We start from the raw sequence: 19,158 nt of genomic DNA on the forward strand, positions 1-19,158 counted from the left end.
GCTCTCTCTCTCTCTCTCTCTCTCTCTCTCTCTCTGTGTCTCTCAATTCAATTTGCTTTATTGGCATGCCGTAACAATGTACATATTGCCAAAGCTTACTTAGGAGATTTACAATTTTTAACATAATAATAATAATCAATATTGTCAACGTGACAACAGTAACAACAATAATCAAGGGTCAAAATAACCATACATTGAACAATAACAATAAGCATAGAGGACATGTGCAGGTTGGTTTGTCAGACACTGTCCCTCATCTTATGGCAGGCAGCAATGTAGTGTGCTGCCAACCAACAGCTCTCTGCGTCCTCCCCCAACAGGACGGGTAGCCTATTGTCATCAGAGAGGTCTTTGAAACCTTGAATAAGGGTTMATTGTTTTATATTTTTTACATTTTGTCAGGAAATGCAGCTCTGTCTCAGGTTCTGCTGTGGTGCAGTGGTTGCACAGCCTTTCCTCTACAGGGAGCCAGGTTTTCCTGTGTCGACCCTTCTCAATGGCAAGGCTGTGCTCACTGAGCCTGTACTTTGTCAAGCTTTTGATCAGTAGCTATGGTCAAATAGCTTGCTTGTGTTTCCCAATAAGTAATGTAGTTTTGTTTTGACTGTGTTGTAATTTGGTTTATTCTGATTGATTGGATGTTCTGGTCCTGAGGCTTCAGTGTGTTAGTAGAACAAGTTTGTGAACTCAGCCCCAGGACCAGCTGGATGAGGGGACTCTTTTCTTTGATCAGCTCTTGGCATTACAGGGCTTGGTAATGATATGAGAGGGGGTCACTGTATTTTAGATGTTTCCAAAACTTAATTGCTCTTTTTTGAGTTTTTAATATTAGTGGATATTGGCCTAATTCTGCCCTGCATGCATTGTTTGTAGTTTTCCTCTGGACATGTAGGAGRATCTTACAGAACTCTCCATGCATGGTTTCAATTGGGTGTTTGTCCCATTGGGTGAAATCTTGCTTTGCAAGTGGACCCCACACCTCACTGCCATAAAGTGCTATTGGTTCAATGACACATTCAATTTGTTATAGCCAAATTTTAATAGGTATTTCAATTAGAATTTGTTTTTTAATGGYGTAGAATGCCCTGCGTGCTTTCTCTCTGTTCGTTCACTGCTTCATTTAAGGTGTCCAGTTGAGCTTATTTTTAAACCTAAGTAATTGTAGTGTGTGCAGTACTCTATATATTTTGTACCAATTTATAACTTTGGTCAAATTCCCTGAGATCTGGATCTTCTCTGGAAAAGCATTTGTTTTGTCTTTTTGGGGTTTACTGCCAGGGCCCAGGTCTGGCAGTACTGCTCTAGCAGGTCCAGGCTCTGCTGAAGGCCATGTGCTCTGGGTGACGAATTGTGGAGGATTTTAGCTGAGGATTTTTCTAGAATAGTGGCCAATTCGTTGATGTAAATATTGAAGAGTGCAGGGCTCAGATTGCAACCCTGGCGAAGGCTGGTTAAAGAATTCTGTTATTTTCTTTCATATGTTGATGCTGCACGTATTGCCAGTATACATTGTTCTGGTACACGTTTACCATCAGAAACCTGTTTTCCTGGTCCATTTCGCTGTCCTCAAAAATGTGTATTTGCCTTCCCTTGCAGATGCCTTTCTTTGTTGAATAGCTGAAATGCCAGGCAATAGCATGGTCTGTGTAAAATAACACGTTTGTAACAGTCCTGTTTTATGAGCAGTCTACAAACAAAGTTTGTAGAATTCTATGTTTAAAATTGATTCTTCCCTTCTCTGATTTTGATTTCTGATGAAAATTTTAAAAGGTGGCGGGAAAGTCTGTTGCTGCTGCTGCTGCCAGTAAGCTAGCTGACAAATTTGAATTTAGCTAGCTGGCACGATTTAAGATTGACAGAGTGTGAGWTAAAATACCAATCTTCCTCCTGTGTTGATCTTCAGTTGTACAAATTGATTACCTCTATATATTTTCCTAATTTAATGTTTTTAATCTCACTCTTAACAGCTGTCTGTCTCTCTCTCTCCCCCTAAAGACAGCTTTTTGGAGTCGTGTACTCTCTCTGCAGTTCCTGCTTATTCAGTAACTGTCACACGCCATTGGTGAGGCGACCCTCCTCAAATATTGATGAGGGAGAAGTGTGTTCTCTCACTCCAACAGTCCAATAATCATATTTAAGGCTGTGGATTTCTCTGTTGTGTGTGTGTGTGTGTGTGTCCCAGAATATGGTCATATTTTGAGGGTTGTTTCACGCTAACAGCTGTGTCCATCAATTGAAACAAATATTGATGAGAGAGGGAGAAGGGTGCCCTCACCCTCACACAGTCCAATAACCACTTTCTAATGCTGTGGATTTCTCTGGTGTGCGTTGGTACATGTGTGTGTGACTCCCAACAKWTGGGTCACATTTTGAGGGTGGTTTCACTCCGACAGCTGTGGTCATGAAGCGAAACATGAAAGCAGCTTTACAGGCTGCTTTTAAATGAAGTCCAGATTGGGGAGGCATGAAATAATAGATTTAAACTAGCTCAGGACTTCAAATCCCATCAGCCCCTGAGATATTTCCAGTCTGGGCAGTTATMTAACAAGTGGAGTGGTACAAGATGGAATGGTTATACTGGGTCACAAAATGTTAGTTTTTTAAAAACGTTTGACCAGCTCTACCCCCACTGTCTCCTCCGGGAACCCTAGATGGCCAGACTTGTCTATGTCAGGACGTACAATGAAGGTTGGGTCAGGTGTTGACATGTGTTATCTGCTGATGGATAGAATACTCTATTACGCTATTCATACTGATATGGCCATGGCCGAGTATTTAGGCCAGCATAGTATTGGTTAAATTCCATCTACTTATCGATTCAATAGAAAAGTTAGAAATCTGTGTTGAGGAAATAATCAAGCTCATATCTGCCCGTTGAGCGGCGTTCTCATAAATGTGCAGCTGTATGAAAGAAAAGGCCTTGTTTACAAGGTCTTCACAGATTGCATTTGTGGAACTCTGCTCTGCCATTGTACTCTGCCCGCCGGTTGGAGAAGCCACTCCATTGTGAGAATAAAAATGAACCCTGCAATATGAAATGAATGTTTGCAAAAAGGCCAAAACGCATAGACAGAAAGTAGTACACTCTAAAAAAGATACACACAAGCCATTGAAGAGGAAATAACAAGGCTACTCTCTAAACCAGGTTGTGGACTTCTTTTGAATAGGATGCTCGAATGAAATCATGGGGAGGGGGGTTGGGCCTAGTAGAAGTGGTATAAAGATACTCAGTGTGCCAGCCAAGCTGTCTTGCATCAATTGAGGAAGGACAGCTAAAGTGTACCGGATCCAGAACAAAGAACACAGGCCTACACTGTGAGATGTATCTGGCCATCCGGCTCAAAGGACCAGAATTCTCCAAAGACCGGAATTGCGTGAAATGGAAGTTCAATGAAAGCCTCTGCTGGCGGGAGGGCCTTTCAAGATGTGTTTCTAGATCGGTTTCATGGGTACAAGCTAGGCATGGGTGAWATACAGTATGTACGTATACCGGGGTGTTTAGACATACCAACAGTCCTTGTTGCCTAAATTGTTTTGTGCTAAATAAATAAATAATATTATATTGATTTATTTTTGGGGAATGGCGTTCATCGTGTGCACTTCCGGTAATACTGTATACCCCGGTATGGTACAGAAACGGTGTGAAAATATGCATACCGCCCAACCCTAGTACAAGCGTGAGATCTTAAAGGGACAGCACCCAATTGTCATTCAGAGCTCAAACTCGGGTGAGCCTTTTAATACTTATACCATCACTTGAATAATGTTTACATACGGCTTTACTAATTTCATATGTATATACTGTATTCTATTCTACYGTATTTTAGTCAATGCCACTCCGACATTGCTCGTCCTAATATTGATATATTTCTTAATTCCATTATTTTACTTTTAGATTTGTGTGTATTGTTGTGAATTGTTAGATATTACTGYACTGKTGGAGCTAGGAACACATGCATTTAGCTACACCAGCAATAACAACTGCTAAATATGTCTGTATTGATGTGATTAAACTATTTAAAGTGCAGTCAATACTTTATGCTGWGAATTAGTTACTTTGAGAGATCACATTTATTCGCCAATTACATTTACACACAAATCCGGGATACTCAAATTAGTATGATATTTTATGTTTGGTATGGTTACATAAGACAAATGGTTATTTAAGTATAACGTGAACGTCTAGCAGCCCAAAGGTTGAGAGTTTGAATCTCATCATGGACAACTTTAGCATTTTAGCTTATTAGCAACTTWCCTTTGAAGATCTTCATCTTTTTGCAATCCCAAAGGTYCCAGTTACACAATGAATGGTCGTTTKGTTCGATAAAGTCCTTATTTATATCCCAAAAATGTCTGTTTATTTGGCGCGTTTGATTCAGAAATACACCTGTTCCAACTCGTCCAACAAGCCTACAAAGGAATGTAAAAAATGTACCTGTAAACTTGGTCCAAACATTTCAAACAACATTTCTAATCCAACCTCATGTACCCTAATATGTAAATAATCGATCAAATTTAAGACGGAATAAACTGTTTTCAATACCCGAGAAAAACGAGGAGCGCGCACCAAAAGACAAGAGTCCTTCTGAGTGACACTTAGAAAGAATACGAATACTTCATAAATGTTTAAAAAAAAACATAGAACAATTTCTAAAGCCTGTTGACATCTAGTGGAAGCCATAGGAACTGCAATCTGGGTCCTAATAATTAGGCTTTCCCATAGAAAAGCATTGGAAGGTCCAATGATCTCAAAAAATATTCCTGGATGGATTGTCCTYGGGGTTTTGCCTGCTATACTGTTATACTCAGACATTATTTTAACAGTTTTAGAAACTTTAGAGTTTTCTATCCAATACTACCATGCATATGCATATCCTAGCTTCTGGGCCTGAGTAACAGGCAATTTACTTTGGGCACCTCAGTCATCTTAACTTCTGGATACTGCCCCCCCTAGCCTTAAAAAGTTAACCTAATTCCTAAAATTAACCTTAAAACCCCTTACCTGGCTAACATTAGCCAGCTAGCTAACATTAGCCACATAGCTAGAATTGGTAACATATCATACGTTTTGCAAATCCGTAACATATATAGTAGGTTTTTCAAATTCGTAACATATTGTGCATTTCGCAAATTCSTAAYATATAATACGCATTTTAATTCGTAGCATACACTACATGACCAAAAGTATGTGGACACCTGCTCGTCGAACATCTCATTCCAAAATCACAAGCATTAATATGGAGTTGGTCACCCATTTGCTGTTATAACAGCCTGCACTCTTYTGGGAAGATGTTGGAACATTGCTGCAGGGATTTGCTTCCATTCAGCCACGAGCATTACTGAGGTTGGGCACTGATGTTGGGCAATTAGGCCTGGCTCGCAGTCAGTGTTCCAGTTCATCCCAAAGGTGTTCGATGGGGTTGAGGTCAGGGCTCTGTGCAGGTCAGTCAAGTTCTTCCACACCGATCTCGACAAAGCCTTTCTGTATGAACCTCGCTTTGTGCACAGGGACATTTTCACAAAGTTGGGAGCACAATTGGGATTAGCCCTGGACTTTGACTTGGCCATTCCAAAGCTTCAAATTTGTTGCCTTTTAACCATATTCATGTAGACTTGATTGTGTGTTTATGATCAKTGTCTTGCTGCATGACMCAGCTGCGCTTTAGCTCACAGAMGKMTGGCCTGACATTCTCCTGTAGAATTCTCTGATACAGAGCAGAATTCATTGTTCCTTCTATTAAGGCAAGTCGTCCAGGTCCTGAGGCAGCAAAGCATCCCCAAACCATCACACTACCACCACCATGCTTTACCGTTGGTATGAGGTTCTTACTGTGGAATGCAGTGTTTGGTTTTCAACCAGGCATAACGGGACCCATGTCGTCCAAATAGTTATACTTTTGACTCATTTGTCCATAGAACATTATTCCAAGAGTCTTGAATATCATCCAGGTGCTTTCTGGCTAACTTGAGTCAACTTGTTGCAGCTTCAACAACACAGACAGGGCAATAAACACTGTTGATGTTTTGTGGTGGTCACAGCAGCAAGGAGGAGAGAAAAACAACGGGTGCTAGTCAGACTGTCACTGGCTGTATTTTTTAAAATAAATGATCCCGGCCCTGCACAATCAAATCAATTGCGGTCGTTCTCCCTCTAGTAATTTGTGTGTCTAATTATTTCAACAAACAATGCGCTTAAAGCATCAGACAAGTTCAGTGGATATAGTTGATTTGATTTAAAACACATAGGATGGGTTTATATATATATATATATATATATATACACACACACACACAGAAAAATGAACATTTTAAAAATGTTGACCAATCGATTGGTCGAAAGAGCAGACGGCTCTCGGTCGACAAAGATTTTTTTTGGTCAGAGACAACCTGACAATACTGTATGTTGTGAGTTACTTTAGCCTTTAACCAAATCTCTCTAACTGTTACCCCAGCGTGAGTTTTTGTTTTATGCGTGTGATGTCAGAATGCATTCACTGTKCCCAAATGTGATTGTCACGCAGCAGGACAGTTAACCCACGCTGCCCTCAAACCAAGRCATGCCTGCTAATTATCTATAGGCTATGTTTCAACTTGTCAATTTCTAAATTGTATTTTCCAACAGCAGATTGAATTGAGGTGTTTTCCACCGCCTCATTAATTTACATAGAAGTAGCCAATTTCCCTGTTACAGATCGTTTACGTTTGAGACATTACTGAGCAGGACAAGCACAACATTTTTCCTCCCTGGCAGATTTTCCGGGTGGCTCCCGCATTGCCTTCACTACTAATAATAACATTTAACGTGTGCGTTCCAATCAAAGTAAGTGGCTTATTTACGTTATCATTAGTTTCTGTATATCGGTGTTGTTTTTACTGTAGCCACGTGTATGTATGTATGTACAGTTGAAGTCGGAGTTTACATACACCTTAGCCAAATACATTTAAACTCGTTTTTCACAACTCCTGACATTTAATCTTGTAAAAATTCCCTGGCTCACCACTTTATTTTAAGAATGTGAAATGTCAGAATATAGAGAGAATGATTTCTTTCAGTTTTGATTTCTTTCATCACATTCTCAGAAGTTTACATACGCTCAATTAGTATTTGCCTTTATTTGTTTAATTGTAGCATTGCCTTTAAATATGTTTAACTTGGGTCAAACATTTTGTGTAGCTTTCCACAAGCTTCCCACTATAAGTTGGGTAAATTTTGGTCCATTCCTCCTGACAGAGATGGTGTAACTGAGTCAGGTTTGTAGGCCTCCTTGCTCGCACATGCTTTTTTAGTTCTGCCACAATTCTATAGGATTGAGGTCAGGGCTTTGTGATGGCCACTCAATACCTTGACTTTGTTGTTCCTTAAGCCATTTTGCCACAACTTTGGAAGTAGGTTGGGTCATTGTCCATTTGGAAGACCCATTTCGACCAAGCTTTAACCTCGAATGATGTCTCGAGAGTTGCTTCAATATATCCACATAATTTTCCAGCTCCATGATGCTATCTATTTTGTGAAGTGCACCAGCCCGCAGCAAAATCACCACAACATGATGCTGCACCCCCGTGCCAGTTGGGATGGTGTTCTTCAGCTTGCAAGCATCTCCCTTTTTCCTCCAACATAACAATGGTCATTATGGCCAAACAGTTCTATTTTTGTTTAATCAGACCAGAGGACATTTCTCCAAAACGTACGATCTTTGTCCCATGTGCAGTTGCAAACGTAGTCTGGCTTTTTTATGGCGGTTTTGGAGCATTGGTTCTTCCTTGCTGAGCGGCTTTCAGGTTATGTCGATATATGACTCGTTTTTACTGTGGATATAGATACTTTTGTACCTGTTTCCTCCAGCATCGTCACCAAGGTCCTTTGCTGTTGTTCTGGGATTGATTTGCACTTTTTGCACCAAAGAATGTTCATCTCTAGGAGACAGAACTCGTTTCCTTCCTGAGCGGTATGATGGCTGCATGGTCCCWTGGTGTTTATACTTGCGTACTATTGTTTGTACAGATAAATGTGGTACCTTCAGACATTTGAAAATTGCTCYCAAGGATGAACCAGACTTGTGGAGGTCTACGATTTTTTTCTGAAGTCTTGGCTGATTTCTTTTGATTTTCCCATGATGTCAAGCAAAGAGGCACTGAGTTTGAAGGTAGGTCTTGAAATACATCCACAGGTACACCTCCAATTGACTCAAATTATGTCCATTAGCCTATCAGAAGCTTTTAAAGCCATGACATAATTTTTTTGAATTTTCCAAGCTGTTTAAAGACAGTCAATTTAGTGTATGTAAATTTCTAACCCACTGGAATTGTGATACAGTGAATTATAAGTGAAATAATCTGTCTGTAAACAATTTTTGGAAAAATGACTTGTGCTGTTTCATTCACATGTTTTCAAGTACTGGTGACGAATCAGGCATTACGATTCTTGTAGAGATTGTAATGGATACATACTGTATGTGTGTAAAATACATTTTTAAAGGTTGTACTGATTATGATGAGTTTATGCTAAGCTAATGGCCAGATGTTTGTTGGCATCATACAATGCATTCTGGTTGTCACGTAAACGTCTGTCAGACCAACGTTGTTATAACAAAACCAGGTGAAGGGATGGTTCACGCATCTTTCGTGTAAACTTCCAGAAGTGAATRATGGTAGACRACACACCCCCTTCAACCTGCATACTGCAAACAGACCCAACTCATCTTGTAACCTCTTATCTTTKGTTGACGCRAAAAAACAAACATGGCGGCGCGCACAAACTACCCATTGTCGGAYWACTTTCGATTTTTGTGTTTTACTAAATTATTTCCATCAYTGGTGAGGTCACTCATTATATGAGGAATTGTAAATAGTCATTACYATTAGCTAATTCCTATTATGGTTTCTGTCAGCCTAGAGCTAGTTAAATATGACCGCTTGTGTTAGGTTACTCTTTCCTCAGCGTTATGACTAATGTAGCCTACATTGTCCGGTTTGAGAATTGTGTTACGCTGTCKCTACTTCTGTCAATGTCTGAACATTTGCATCCAAAAATAAACTGCTCACATTGTGGACATAACATTGWATAAACTGTGTTTGTGCTAAATGTTTCTGTGGCCAGCTCAAACGCAGACTGTTGYGTCAATCGTAACTGGACGTTCTAAATAAGTGTTCTAATCACACCTGTTTGAGCGTATCGCTGCAGGGACCACTGTAGAATGTGTTTGTGTGTTCGTACGTGTCAAAGGGTTAAGAGCTATATCAGTGAGATGCTTCAAGTACCAGGCAGTTCCACATAGAGGTTGAGTGTCTGTCTGTAGCTCTGATGAGAAGTGAGCAAGCCGCCAGCGATAGGGCTGCTTATGGGATCCGAGATCCCTAAAACTGTAGCGAACTTAAACCTTGGCCATTGATCTCTCCTCGGAGCTCCTGTGTTGTTGTTTTTTTTATAGCAGGAGATAAGGCTGTAATGTCTTGCTATGGATGGATGGGCGTCTGCCATGGGGAAATGTCATTTCCCAGGAGCGCTGTGCTGTGACTAAGCCCTAAGAGAAGGCAGGGGGCCAGAGMAAAAGGAAAATGGGCCAGAAGATAACCTCACTGTTTATGGACTACGGAGACAGACCGATTCTCTCATGGCCAAGGATTGGTTGTTGTTTCTCTCTCTCTCTCGCTCCCGCTTGAAGTTCTTCCATCCCACCGTTTGTCTAAAATGTGCTTCTCTTCGATAGAATTTTCTCACTCCGGCAGATATATTCCTGTATCCTAGTTTTTTTGTTAAATAAGTAACCATTTTCAACCTATTTCTTGATGGTCATTAATTTGAAAAAAGGCCCAAGCAATTTATTTTCACATTTTGTTTACCTTTTGTTGCTAAAGATTTGAACATATTGATTTAAACTTGTACCTTGGCTTTGACTTGCCGTTTTAATGTAAAAAAAAGAAAAAAAGGCATAGATTGGGGCTTTCAAAAGAAAACTGTCTCACTCTAATGGAAGTAGTTTTAGCCCATACATTATTGAACAAGAGAGCAGTTTATTTTTTTTGTATAATAAATTACCAAGGAATTCGGTCTTTCAATCTCGTTCAACAATTACATCTTTCCCYTTTGAAGGAGATGAACTTCACTTTCATATGGTTTCTCTTCTGTTATTGTAAGAAAGAAAAAAACTGATGCCTCATACTGAATAATCTCTCTCGCTCTGTCTCCATCCCTAGGACATACTYAACAACCTGGACAACCTGGAGTCTGGGTGTGACCTGGATGACGATGACCTCATGCTGGACGATGACCTCCCTGAGCATGGCTCCTTGCACAGTGGTGAGTGGTTTGTCTCTAGACACTGATCTCAGCACCTTTTTTGTTGTTGTTGTTTCCCTCTAATGATCAAGGTTAGGTGGAGGGTAAGCTGACCCTAGATCTGTGCCAACGGGCAACGTAGTTCTACCAGAGGACTGAACAAGGAAAAGGGGACTGAACAAGGAGAGTGCTGTGCTGTCAGACTACACAGCAATGCACCTCACGGTCTAAGCGTCATGTGTTGAAGCATGGCATTAGAATTAGCATAAGGCCATGTCAAGCCTCCCAATGTGCTCTCCTTCCTGTTTGACTGACATAGTTGGAGTGAGGAGGTCATCACCCCTGTAAAAGGGAGAGGAGTCCTATAGCAGCTTCCCTTATAGGCATGAAACCCGTACAGGTAAGGGAAGGCCTTAGTTTTCTATTTTTTACTGTACACTCCCGTGACAGGAAAACCCCCAAACATCAACAGCACTTTCAGTCTTCCCCTTGTAGCCGCCCGATCAAGGCTCTTCAGCATCTCCAGGCTCCTGCCTGCCAGTGAGTTCACACAGACAGACTAGGACAGTGTAGTTTTCAAAGCAACCAATTCACGCTCTRCCTCAGGTTATTTATTTGCAGGTCTGTTTGTGTGCCATAGCGGTCTCGTTTGAACCGTAATCGTGGGTGAAAGAAGAATGCATGTCTTCAGGGAACCCAGACACAACAGAGGCTTAAGCAATGCAGAGAGGGATGAGTTCATAGTTGCCTTGCTTAGTACTGTATCTCGTCTCTCTCTTTGTCTCTGGTAGCAGCATGTCGAGCGTGGGAGGATTGAGTTGTTCTCTCCCGCAGATCTTATTTTTTCATCTCTATTTTGCTGTGTTTTCATCCCACTTAGCCTGGGAAGCTGAGAGAATTCTGTGGTGTTTAAAGATTAAATCCGATCATTTCCGTAAAGCTTTACTTTAAGTTCTGTTGTTTGTAGAGTTGTGTGAGTGAGAGAAATCCCTCAGAGAGACAAGCTGAGTCTCAGGCATCAGATTGGTTTATATGCTTATTTCTTCTGAACACACTGGTTATATAGTATGTACTTTAGGACTCTTGAGTATGGGGAGGAACTGAGAAATATAAAGTAGCATCATTCCTTTAAAGTGTGTGTGTGTGTGTGTGTGTGTGTGTGTGTGTGTGTGTGTGTGTGTGTGTGTGTGTGTGAAGGCTTATTAAAAAACAATTATATTTTTTTGTTGTGCGTGTCGAATCGTCAGTTGGCGAGCCATCCCTTGACACATTAAACACAAAAAAAGGGGGTTGACAGGTTTTAAAAGCCAAGAAAGAATTAAAGTGTGAAAGACGGCCCAATCGAATTGTATTTGTCACATTCGCCGAATACAAAAGGTGTAGACCTTACCGTGAAATGCTTACTTACAAGCCCTTAACCAACAATGCAGTTCAAGAAATAATAATCAAAAAGTAACACAAAATAACAATAACAAGGCTATATACAGGGGGTACCGGTACTGAGTTAATGTGTGGGGGTACAGGTTAGTCTAGGTAATTTGTAAAGTGGCTATTCATAGATAAAAACAGCGAGTAGCAGCAGTGTAAAAACAAAGGGGGGGGGGACCAATCTATATGTACAGTGCCTTGCAAAAGTATTCATACCCCTGGGATTTCTTCAAATGTTATTGTTACAAAGTGGGATTCAAATGGATGTAATTGTAATTTTTTTGGTCCAAAATTTTGTGGAAGATTTTTTAAAAACTTTTTTGAATAGAAATGAAGTAAGTATTATCCTCCCTGAACTTATACATGTTAGAAACACTTTTGGCAGCAATTACAGCTATGAGTCTTCTTGGGTAAGTCACTGAATTGTGCAATATTAGCCCATTWTTCTTTTTATAGTTCTTCAAGCTCTKTCAAGGTGTTGGTGATCATGGCTAAACAGCAATTTGAGACTTGCCATCGATTTTTTTTAAAGCAGATTTAAGTCAAAACTGTAACTTGGCCACTCAGGAACATTCACTGTCTTCTTGGTAAGCAACTCCAGTGTAGATTTGACCTTGTGTTGTAGGTTATTGTCCTGMTGAGAGTGCTGAGCAATTTGTGCTTTTTGAGGTCGGTTCGGTTTCTTTTCGATTATAAAAAAATTATCACGGTTTTAGATTTTTGTTTCGATCATTTAAAAAAAACATTAAATGACCTATGCATTATGGGGGTTGAATGCTGTAACACAGAATAAAACAATTAATAAAAGTCCCATGGTGCTAGYGACTGCCCATTACTGCTTATCACTTATTAACCATCATTTATTACCATTACTTTAATAAAATATTTCATTTGTTGTGTATATTACATTTGTTTTATTTGACGACTTTATTATTTCATTCCAAGTCATCTCATCTCTATGAGCTGCTGCCTATGCTGTCTGACAAAATCACTATTTTAGTAGTTCTTCAAAGTAAATAAGGCATACTTGTATGACTGCTGAATACCAGCTTTTGATCACTTAGATCATGTATTTTCAGATAGAGATACCTTGAGAAGCAACTGCTCTCTGTCCCTTGATCACACATTCTTCTATCTCTAATACCGTATGTAGTAAGCGTAAATGAAACACAGACCGGAAATGTTTTCGGGCCTGTTGGAAGCTACAACTCCCTACTTCATTGCACAGTTCGGGCTTGATCTGTTTGATCTCTAGAGATACTGCAGTGCAATGTGCACTTTGAGCTCATTGAAAAATCCCCCGAACAAATGTAATTCAAATAATTGAACCAACTTTGGTCAATTGGTTGTATCAAAAACAAAAAAKAACTGACATTTCAGTTAATCGCTCAGCACTACCTGCTGAAAGGTGAATTCTTCTCCCAGTGTCTGGTGTAAAGCAGACTGAAGCAGGTTTCCCTCTAGGATTTTCTGTATATTTCAATCAATTTTATTCCCACTTTGTAACACAATAAAATGTGCAGAAATCCAAGGGGTCTGAATACTTTTGCAAGGCACTATATGTGCGTTTTGGTATAGGCCTATGTCTAGAACTAAATAATAAATTTAATTAGAGGTTGTCTTTTTTATTTTATTCCAGGCTTTATCAAAAAATTCTGCAAACCGGAACATACAATTGACGAACAACCATTTTTACTTTTTCCTTACTTTTCCCTCGTCGCTCAGCCACATAATACCTGGTGGGCTTTCCGGAATAGAGRCAAGGCTGTATTGTAGTAAGAAGCAATAAAGGATAAAGTTATTTTTACTATCTGCCTCTTCGAGGTCACAGTAATTACAAAGTCTCTCCTCTTCCATTTCAYCACAGTTCCGACCTGTTTCAGTACACAGGGTCAATATCCCTGATCTTACCTGTGCACACAGTGACCACCTGCGTTCAGGTAGGTTGTACATAACATACCTCTCACACCTGAAATCGTCCACCTTAATCAACAAAACGTTAAACATGTGGGTTTAAGATGATCTCCTCCACCCATTTTCATTTCAGTAGTTTTTTTAAAATAACATCTAGTCTCCCTTCATTCAATTTTGTATGGATGTTCAGTTACTGTTTAAAAAGGTCAGATATGTCGGATCCCCAGACCCGCTATAGAGAGATCCCAGTGAAACTTTGCTGGCTATTCTAGCAATTGGCATATCCAACAGTCTATTCCAAAGTCTCATCATACACGCCTCCCATCTCACCTCACAGGCTTCCCAGCCCATGTTTTTGTCTTTCCTTGAATTCCTCCAAGAGCTCTACTTGCTGAATTTGCCATGGAAGATGTGCCTTACAGAAAGGTCATATGTCAACCAAAATAAAGACCCAAATATTTCAAATTGCTAGTAAACTCAAAACAAAACAGAAAAACTTCTCCTAGTACCTGTGTTTCTAAAATRCATTATGTGTGTTTTATTCTGATTGATCATGCTTTTCCATCTTTTGCACTCAATTGACTAACATTTTCTGCAGGTCTTGTTCAGTTATATCGGAGGATATTAGCATCATATCTTACGCCAACATTTAACTGTTGCATTTATTTATTTAGCCAAATCACAGTGTGTGTGTGTGGTCCTCCTTTGACTCCATGCCTTTGTCTGCTTGTCTCCTGTTGTAGATACTGATGGGATGTCCCATCTGACACACTGGAGAAGACAGCTCTGTTGGACTGCAGAGGATCACCTCCACAATGACAACTGGTGAGCTGCTGGATGGCATTATGAGACAAAATGAGTTTGAGGTAAAAGTGCTGAAAACAAAAGAAAATGGAGAACAACCTATAGGATGATACATACCGGTGTTTAGGTGTGGGATGGTAGATCTCCAGGAACTGGGTGGGAGTTCAAACCTACAGGAGGGTTGCTCTCCAGGAACAGGGTGGGAGTTCAAATCTACAAGGAGTTTGGCTCTCGCAGAACAGGGTGGGGAGTTCAAATCTACGAGGAGGTTTGCTCTCCAGGCAGGGTGGGAGTTCAAATCTACCGGAGGTTTGCTCTCCAGGAACAGGGTGGGGTTCAAATCTACAGGAGGGTTGCTCTCCCAGGAACAGGGTGGGAGTTCAAACTACAGGAGGGTAGCTCTCCAGAAACAGGGTGGGAGTTCAAATCTACAGGAGGTTTGCTCTCCAGGACCAGGGTGGGAGTTCAAATCTACAGGAGGGTTGCTCTCCAGGAACAGGGTGGGAGTTCAAATCTACAGGAGGGTTGCTCTCCAGGAACAGGGTGGGAGTTCAAATCTACAGGAGGGTGCTCTCCAGGAACAGGGTGGGAGTTCAAACTCTACAGGAGGGTTGCTCTCCAGGAACAGGGTGGGAGTTCAAATCTACAGGAGGTTTAGCTCTCCAGGAACAGGGTGGGAGTTCAAATCTACAGGAGGGTAGCTCTCCAGGAACAGAGGTGGAGTTCAAACCTACAGGAGGGTAGCTCTCCAGAAAACAGGGTGGGAGTTCAAATCTATGCAGGAGGGTGCTCTCCAGAACAGGGTGGGGAGTTCAAACCTACAGGGGGTTCTCCTCCAGAAACGGTGGGAGTTCAACATGCTACAGGAGGGTTGTCTCTCTCAGGAAACAGGGTGGGAGTTCAAATCTACAGGAGGTTTGCTCTCCAGGAAACAGGTGGGAGTTCAAACTACAGGAGGTGTTGCTCTCCAGGAACAGGGTGGGAGTTCAAATCTACAGGAGGTTTGCTCTCCAGAACAGGGTGGGAGTTCAAAACCTACAGGGAGGGTAGCTCTCCAGAAACAGGGTGGGAGTTCAAACCTACAGGAGGGTACTCTCCAGAAGGGAGGGGGAGTTCAAACCTACAGGAGGCGTAGCTAGCTCCCGGAACAAGGGCGTGGGGAGTTCAACCTACTCAGGAGGGTAGCTCCTCCAGGAGAAAGCGCCGAGGGGTTGATGGGAGTTCAATTACAGGGAGGCTAGCTCTGCCAGGGAACAGGGTGGGGAGTGTCAAACCTACAAGAGGAGAGGGTGGGTCTCCATGAACAGCGGCGGGAAGTCAGAATTGCGGCGAGGGTTGCTGCTCAGGCGAACGCGGTGGAGTTAACTGGGACAGTTCGGGTAGTCTCGTAGAACGCAGGGTGGGAGGTTCAAACCGTAGGCCTCAGGACAGGGTGGGAGTTCCGAATCAGGTTGCTCTCGCAGAACGCAGGGTGGAGTTCAATCGTTATCCAGGGAGGGTTTGACATGCTCCAGGAAACAGGCGGTGAGGAGTTGCAGAAGTGCTATTCACAGGAGGGTTTTGGCTCTCAGGAACAGGGGGGGTTCACTTCAGGGAGTGTGCTTGCATCTCCAGGAAAGGCGGAGGGTACGGGGGAGGGTGCTCTCCAGAAGGGGATAATCTCCAGAGGGTTGCGCTCTCCAGGAACAGGGTGGGAGTTCACATCTACAGGAGGTTTGCTCTCCAGGAACATGGGTGGGAGTTCAAATCTCGCAGGAGGGTTGCTCTCCAGGAACAGGGTGGGAGTTCAAACCTACAGAGGGTAGCTCTCCAGAAACAGGGTGGAGTTCAAATCTACAGGAGGGTGCTCTCGCAGGAAACAGGGGTGGGAGTTCAAATCTACAGGAGGGTAGCTCTCCAGAACCAGGGTGTGGAGTTCAAACCTACAGAGAGGGTAGCTCTCCAGAAACAGGGTGGGACAGGGTGGTGTCAAATCTACAGGAGGGAGTCTCCAGAAAACAGGGTGGGGGTCAAACTACAGGAGGGTATGCTCTCCAGAAACAGGGTGCGGAGTTCAAATATACAGGAGGGTTGCTCTCCAAAGACAGGGTGGGAGTTTCAAACCTACAGGGGGAGAAGGGTGGTGTGGGTGATCCAGAAACCAGGGTGGGAGTTTTCGGAGAAACCTCGTACAAGGAGGGTTCATCTCAGGCAGAAAACAGGGGTGGGAGTTCAAACCTACAGGAGGGTTCTCTCCAGGAACAGGGTGGGAGTTCAAAACCCTACAGGGAGGGCTAGCTCTCCAGAAACAGGGTGGGAGTGTCGGAAAACCTACAGGAGGGTAGCTCTCCGAAACAGGGTGGGAGTTCAAACCTACAGGAGGGAGTCCTCCAGAAAACGGGGTGGAGAGTTCAACTAAGGAGGGTAGCTCCAGAAAAAAAGAGGCGAGTGGGAAGAAGGGATGGGTGCAGTGAGCGTCTCAGGGTGGGAGAAGAGACGGGCGTTGAGGGGTTAGGTCGGATTGGAATGATCGGCTTAGGCGTTGTTGGGTCTGGGGGAGAGATGCGGCGTCGCGGGGGGGGTGTGAGGGACGGCGTAGGGCGTAGGAGGTGTAGGGGTTATGGGTTGGATGGTGAGTGATCTCGGGCAGTAGCAAGCGAAAACTATAAATGTGGGGAGCAGGGAGGTTCGTGCGATGGGTGGAGTGTGGGAGGTCAGGGCTGGGAACAGGGTGAGGGAGTTCAAACCTACAGGGAGGGTAGCTGGCTCTGTGTGTCAGGGAACAGGGTGGGAGTTTCAGACCTACCAGGAGGGTAGCTCCTCCAGAAAACAGGGTGGGGAAACGTTCAAACCTACAGGAGGGTATCTCGCCAGAAACAAGGTGGGAGTTCAAACCTACAGGAGGGTAACTCTCCAGGAACAGGGTGGGAGAGCCCTATGCTGTTCCTCCATTCCCACATCCCTAATGGAGAGATTGAGCTAGGTCAACTTGAATTATGTATGTGTGCACTGCTGACATGTGGGAGACAGCCACTCGTGCCTTGGTAAGCGGGTAACATGTCTTGTCCTCCTGCCTGCCACTCGGCTGTCACAGGCTTCCTTCCGTGGGGACTCTGATTCACCCCCGTCTCACGTGCAGTGACTGACTGTCTCCTCTCTCCCCATCTTACTCTGACTGTCCCCCCCTCTCTCTCGTGTTCTCTCGGTCTTTCGGCCTCCCTGTCCCTCTACCTCTCCAGTAGTGACTGTGTGTTCCAGACCTATGATGGGTACCAGAGTCAGGGCACAGGCTTGGCAGCCCCTCACCAGGCTGTGGAGCTGGATGAGCTGACACTGAAACACATGGCAGAGGACTGCTGCTCTGTAAAGGCCCAGCTAGAACACCTGAAGCTACTGCTGCAGGTCGGCCATACACACACACACACACACACACACACACACCGCTTCTGCTACACTCATACTCTGAGCGCACACACACACACACGGTGGACAATGCACTTAAATGCAATCAATCCAACAATCACGCTATTTCCATGCATTGTTGGGATTCAAACACACTGACTCACTGATTTCCACTATTAGTGTTTTTATGTCTATACTAGGGATGCGACTCATACTGAGCTCTAATTTTAGAGTCATACGATCCTTTGTATCTTGGCGAGTCCGATCCAGGCTGGAATTATTATTAGCTGTGTATTGTCATTCAACAGGCTCCGTTGATGACCTACAATTTTCCCCTCAACGTCTAAGGTGTATTTGCAAAGTCACGGATGCTTTTAAACAGTGGGCTGCACAGACAATGTCAGATTGGCTGTGTTGCTTTCTGCAGGAGAGGCTTTAGTTCTCTCTGCTGTGTGTCTGAAGAATGATGCTCAATACTCACTGTCGGTGCGCCCTGTCCCTATTGATTTTCCATTTATCTCCCTCCCTAAAGTCCCCAGAGGATGCAGGGGGGCACATAATGCATGTGTCTCAAATGGCACTCTAGTCCCTTGATGCACTACAGGGCCCATATGGGTCAAAAAGGGTGCCATTTTGTTACGCAGACACTGTGTTTGTACATATCTGCTAGGTTTAGCTGGGACATAGTATCTCAGCCGGTGAGTTTTGTATTTTTTATTTGATTTAACCTTTATTTAACTAGGCAAGTCAGTTAAGAACAAATTCTTATTTACGGTGACGGCCTACCGGGGAACAGTGGGTTAACTGCCTTGTGCAGGGACAGAATGACAGATTTTTACCTTTCGGTTACTGGCCCAACGCTCTAACCACTAGGCTACCTGCCGGCCCAAGAGAGTAGGAGAGTGATTGGCACCAATATCATCTTCTGTGACAATTTGGGATCTTTTCTCTATGCTGTGTCTGTAACAGTAGGCTCACTGCAGTGACATACTGCCGAGCTGGATTTTTTTTATTACACAATCAACCTTTTGACTGCTTCTGGGAAACAATTAATTCCCCCGAAATGATCCCCGGCGCCTCCGACTATATAGCCATGCTAAATATTATTTTATTAGATCAACAAAGCACCTTAGACAGAGCCATCTATAACCTGACTCTCTCCCAGCAGGGACACAAGGGATGATACGTGTTCCAAATGGCAAAATATTCCCCATATAGTGCACTTATGGGTCCTGGTCAAAGCCTTCTGGCTCCTGGTCAAAGCCTTCTGGCTCCTGGTCAAAGCCTTATTGGTCCTGGTCAAAGCCTTCTGGCTCCTGGTCAAAGCCTTATTGGTCCTGGTCAAAGCCTTATTG

The 19,158-nt window shown here is 43.0% G+C and overlaps 1 protein-coding gene across 3 annotated transcripts in view; it reads left to right on the top strand.

Annotated features, from left to right (window-relative positions):
* ccser2b (coiled-coil serine-rich protein 2b) overlaps positions 1 to 19,158 on the top strand; it is a 133,519-nt gene that overhangs the window by 61,912 nt on the left and 52,449 nt on the right. For all 3 annotated transcript variants that reach the window (XM_070448265.1, XM_070448264.1, XM_070448266.1), the window contains exons 4-6: positions 10,195 to 10,297; positions 14,362 to 14,443; positions 17,641 to 17,803. In XM_070448265.1, coding sequence (XP_070304366.1) covers positions 10,195 to 10,297; positions 14,362 to 14,443; positions 17,641 to 17,803 — 348 coding nt within the window. The remainder of the gene's footprint in view (positions 1 to 10,194; positions 10,298 to 14,361; positions 14,444 to 17,640; positions 17,804 to 19,158) is intronic.

This window comes from Salvelinus sp. IW2-2015, linkage group LG18 (assembly GCF_002910315.2).
Source record: "Salvelinus sp. IW2-2015 linkage group LG18, ASM291031v2, whole genome shotgun sequence".
Taxonomy (NCBI): Eukaryota; Metazoa; Chordata; class Actinopteri; order Salmoniformes; family Salmonidae; genus Salvelinus; species Salvelinus sp. IW2-2015.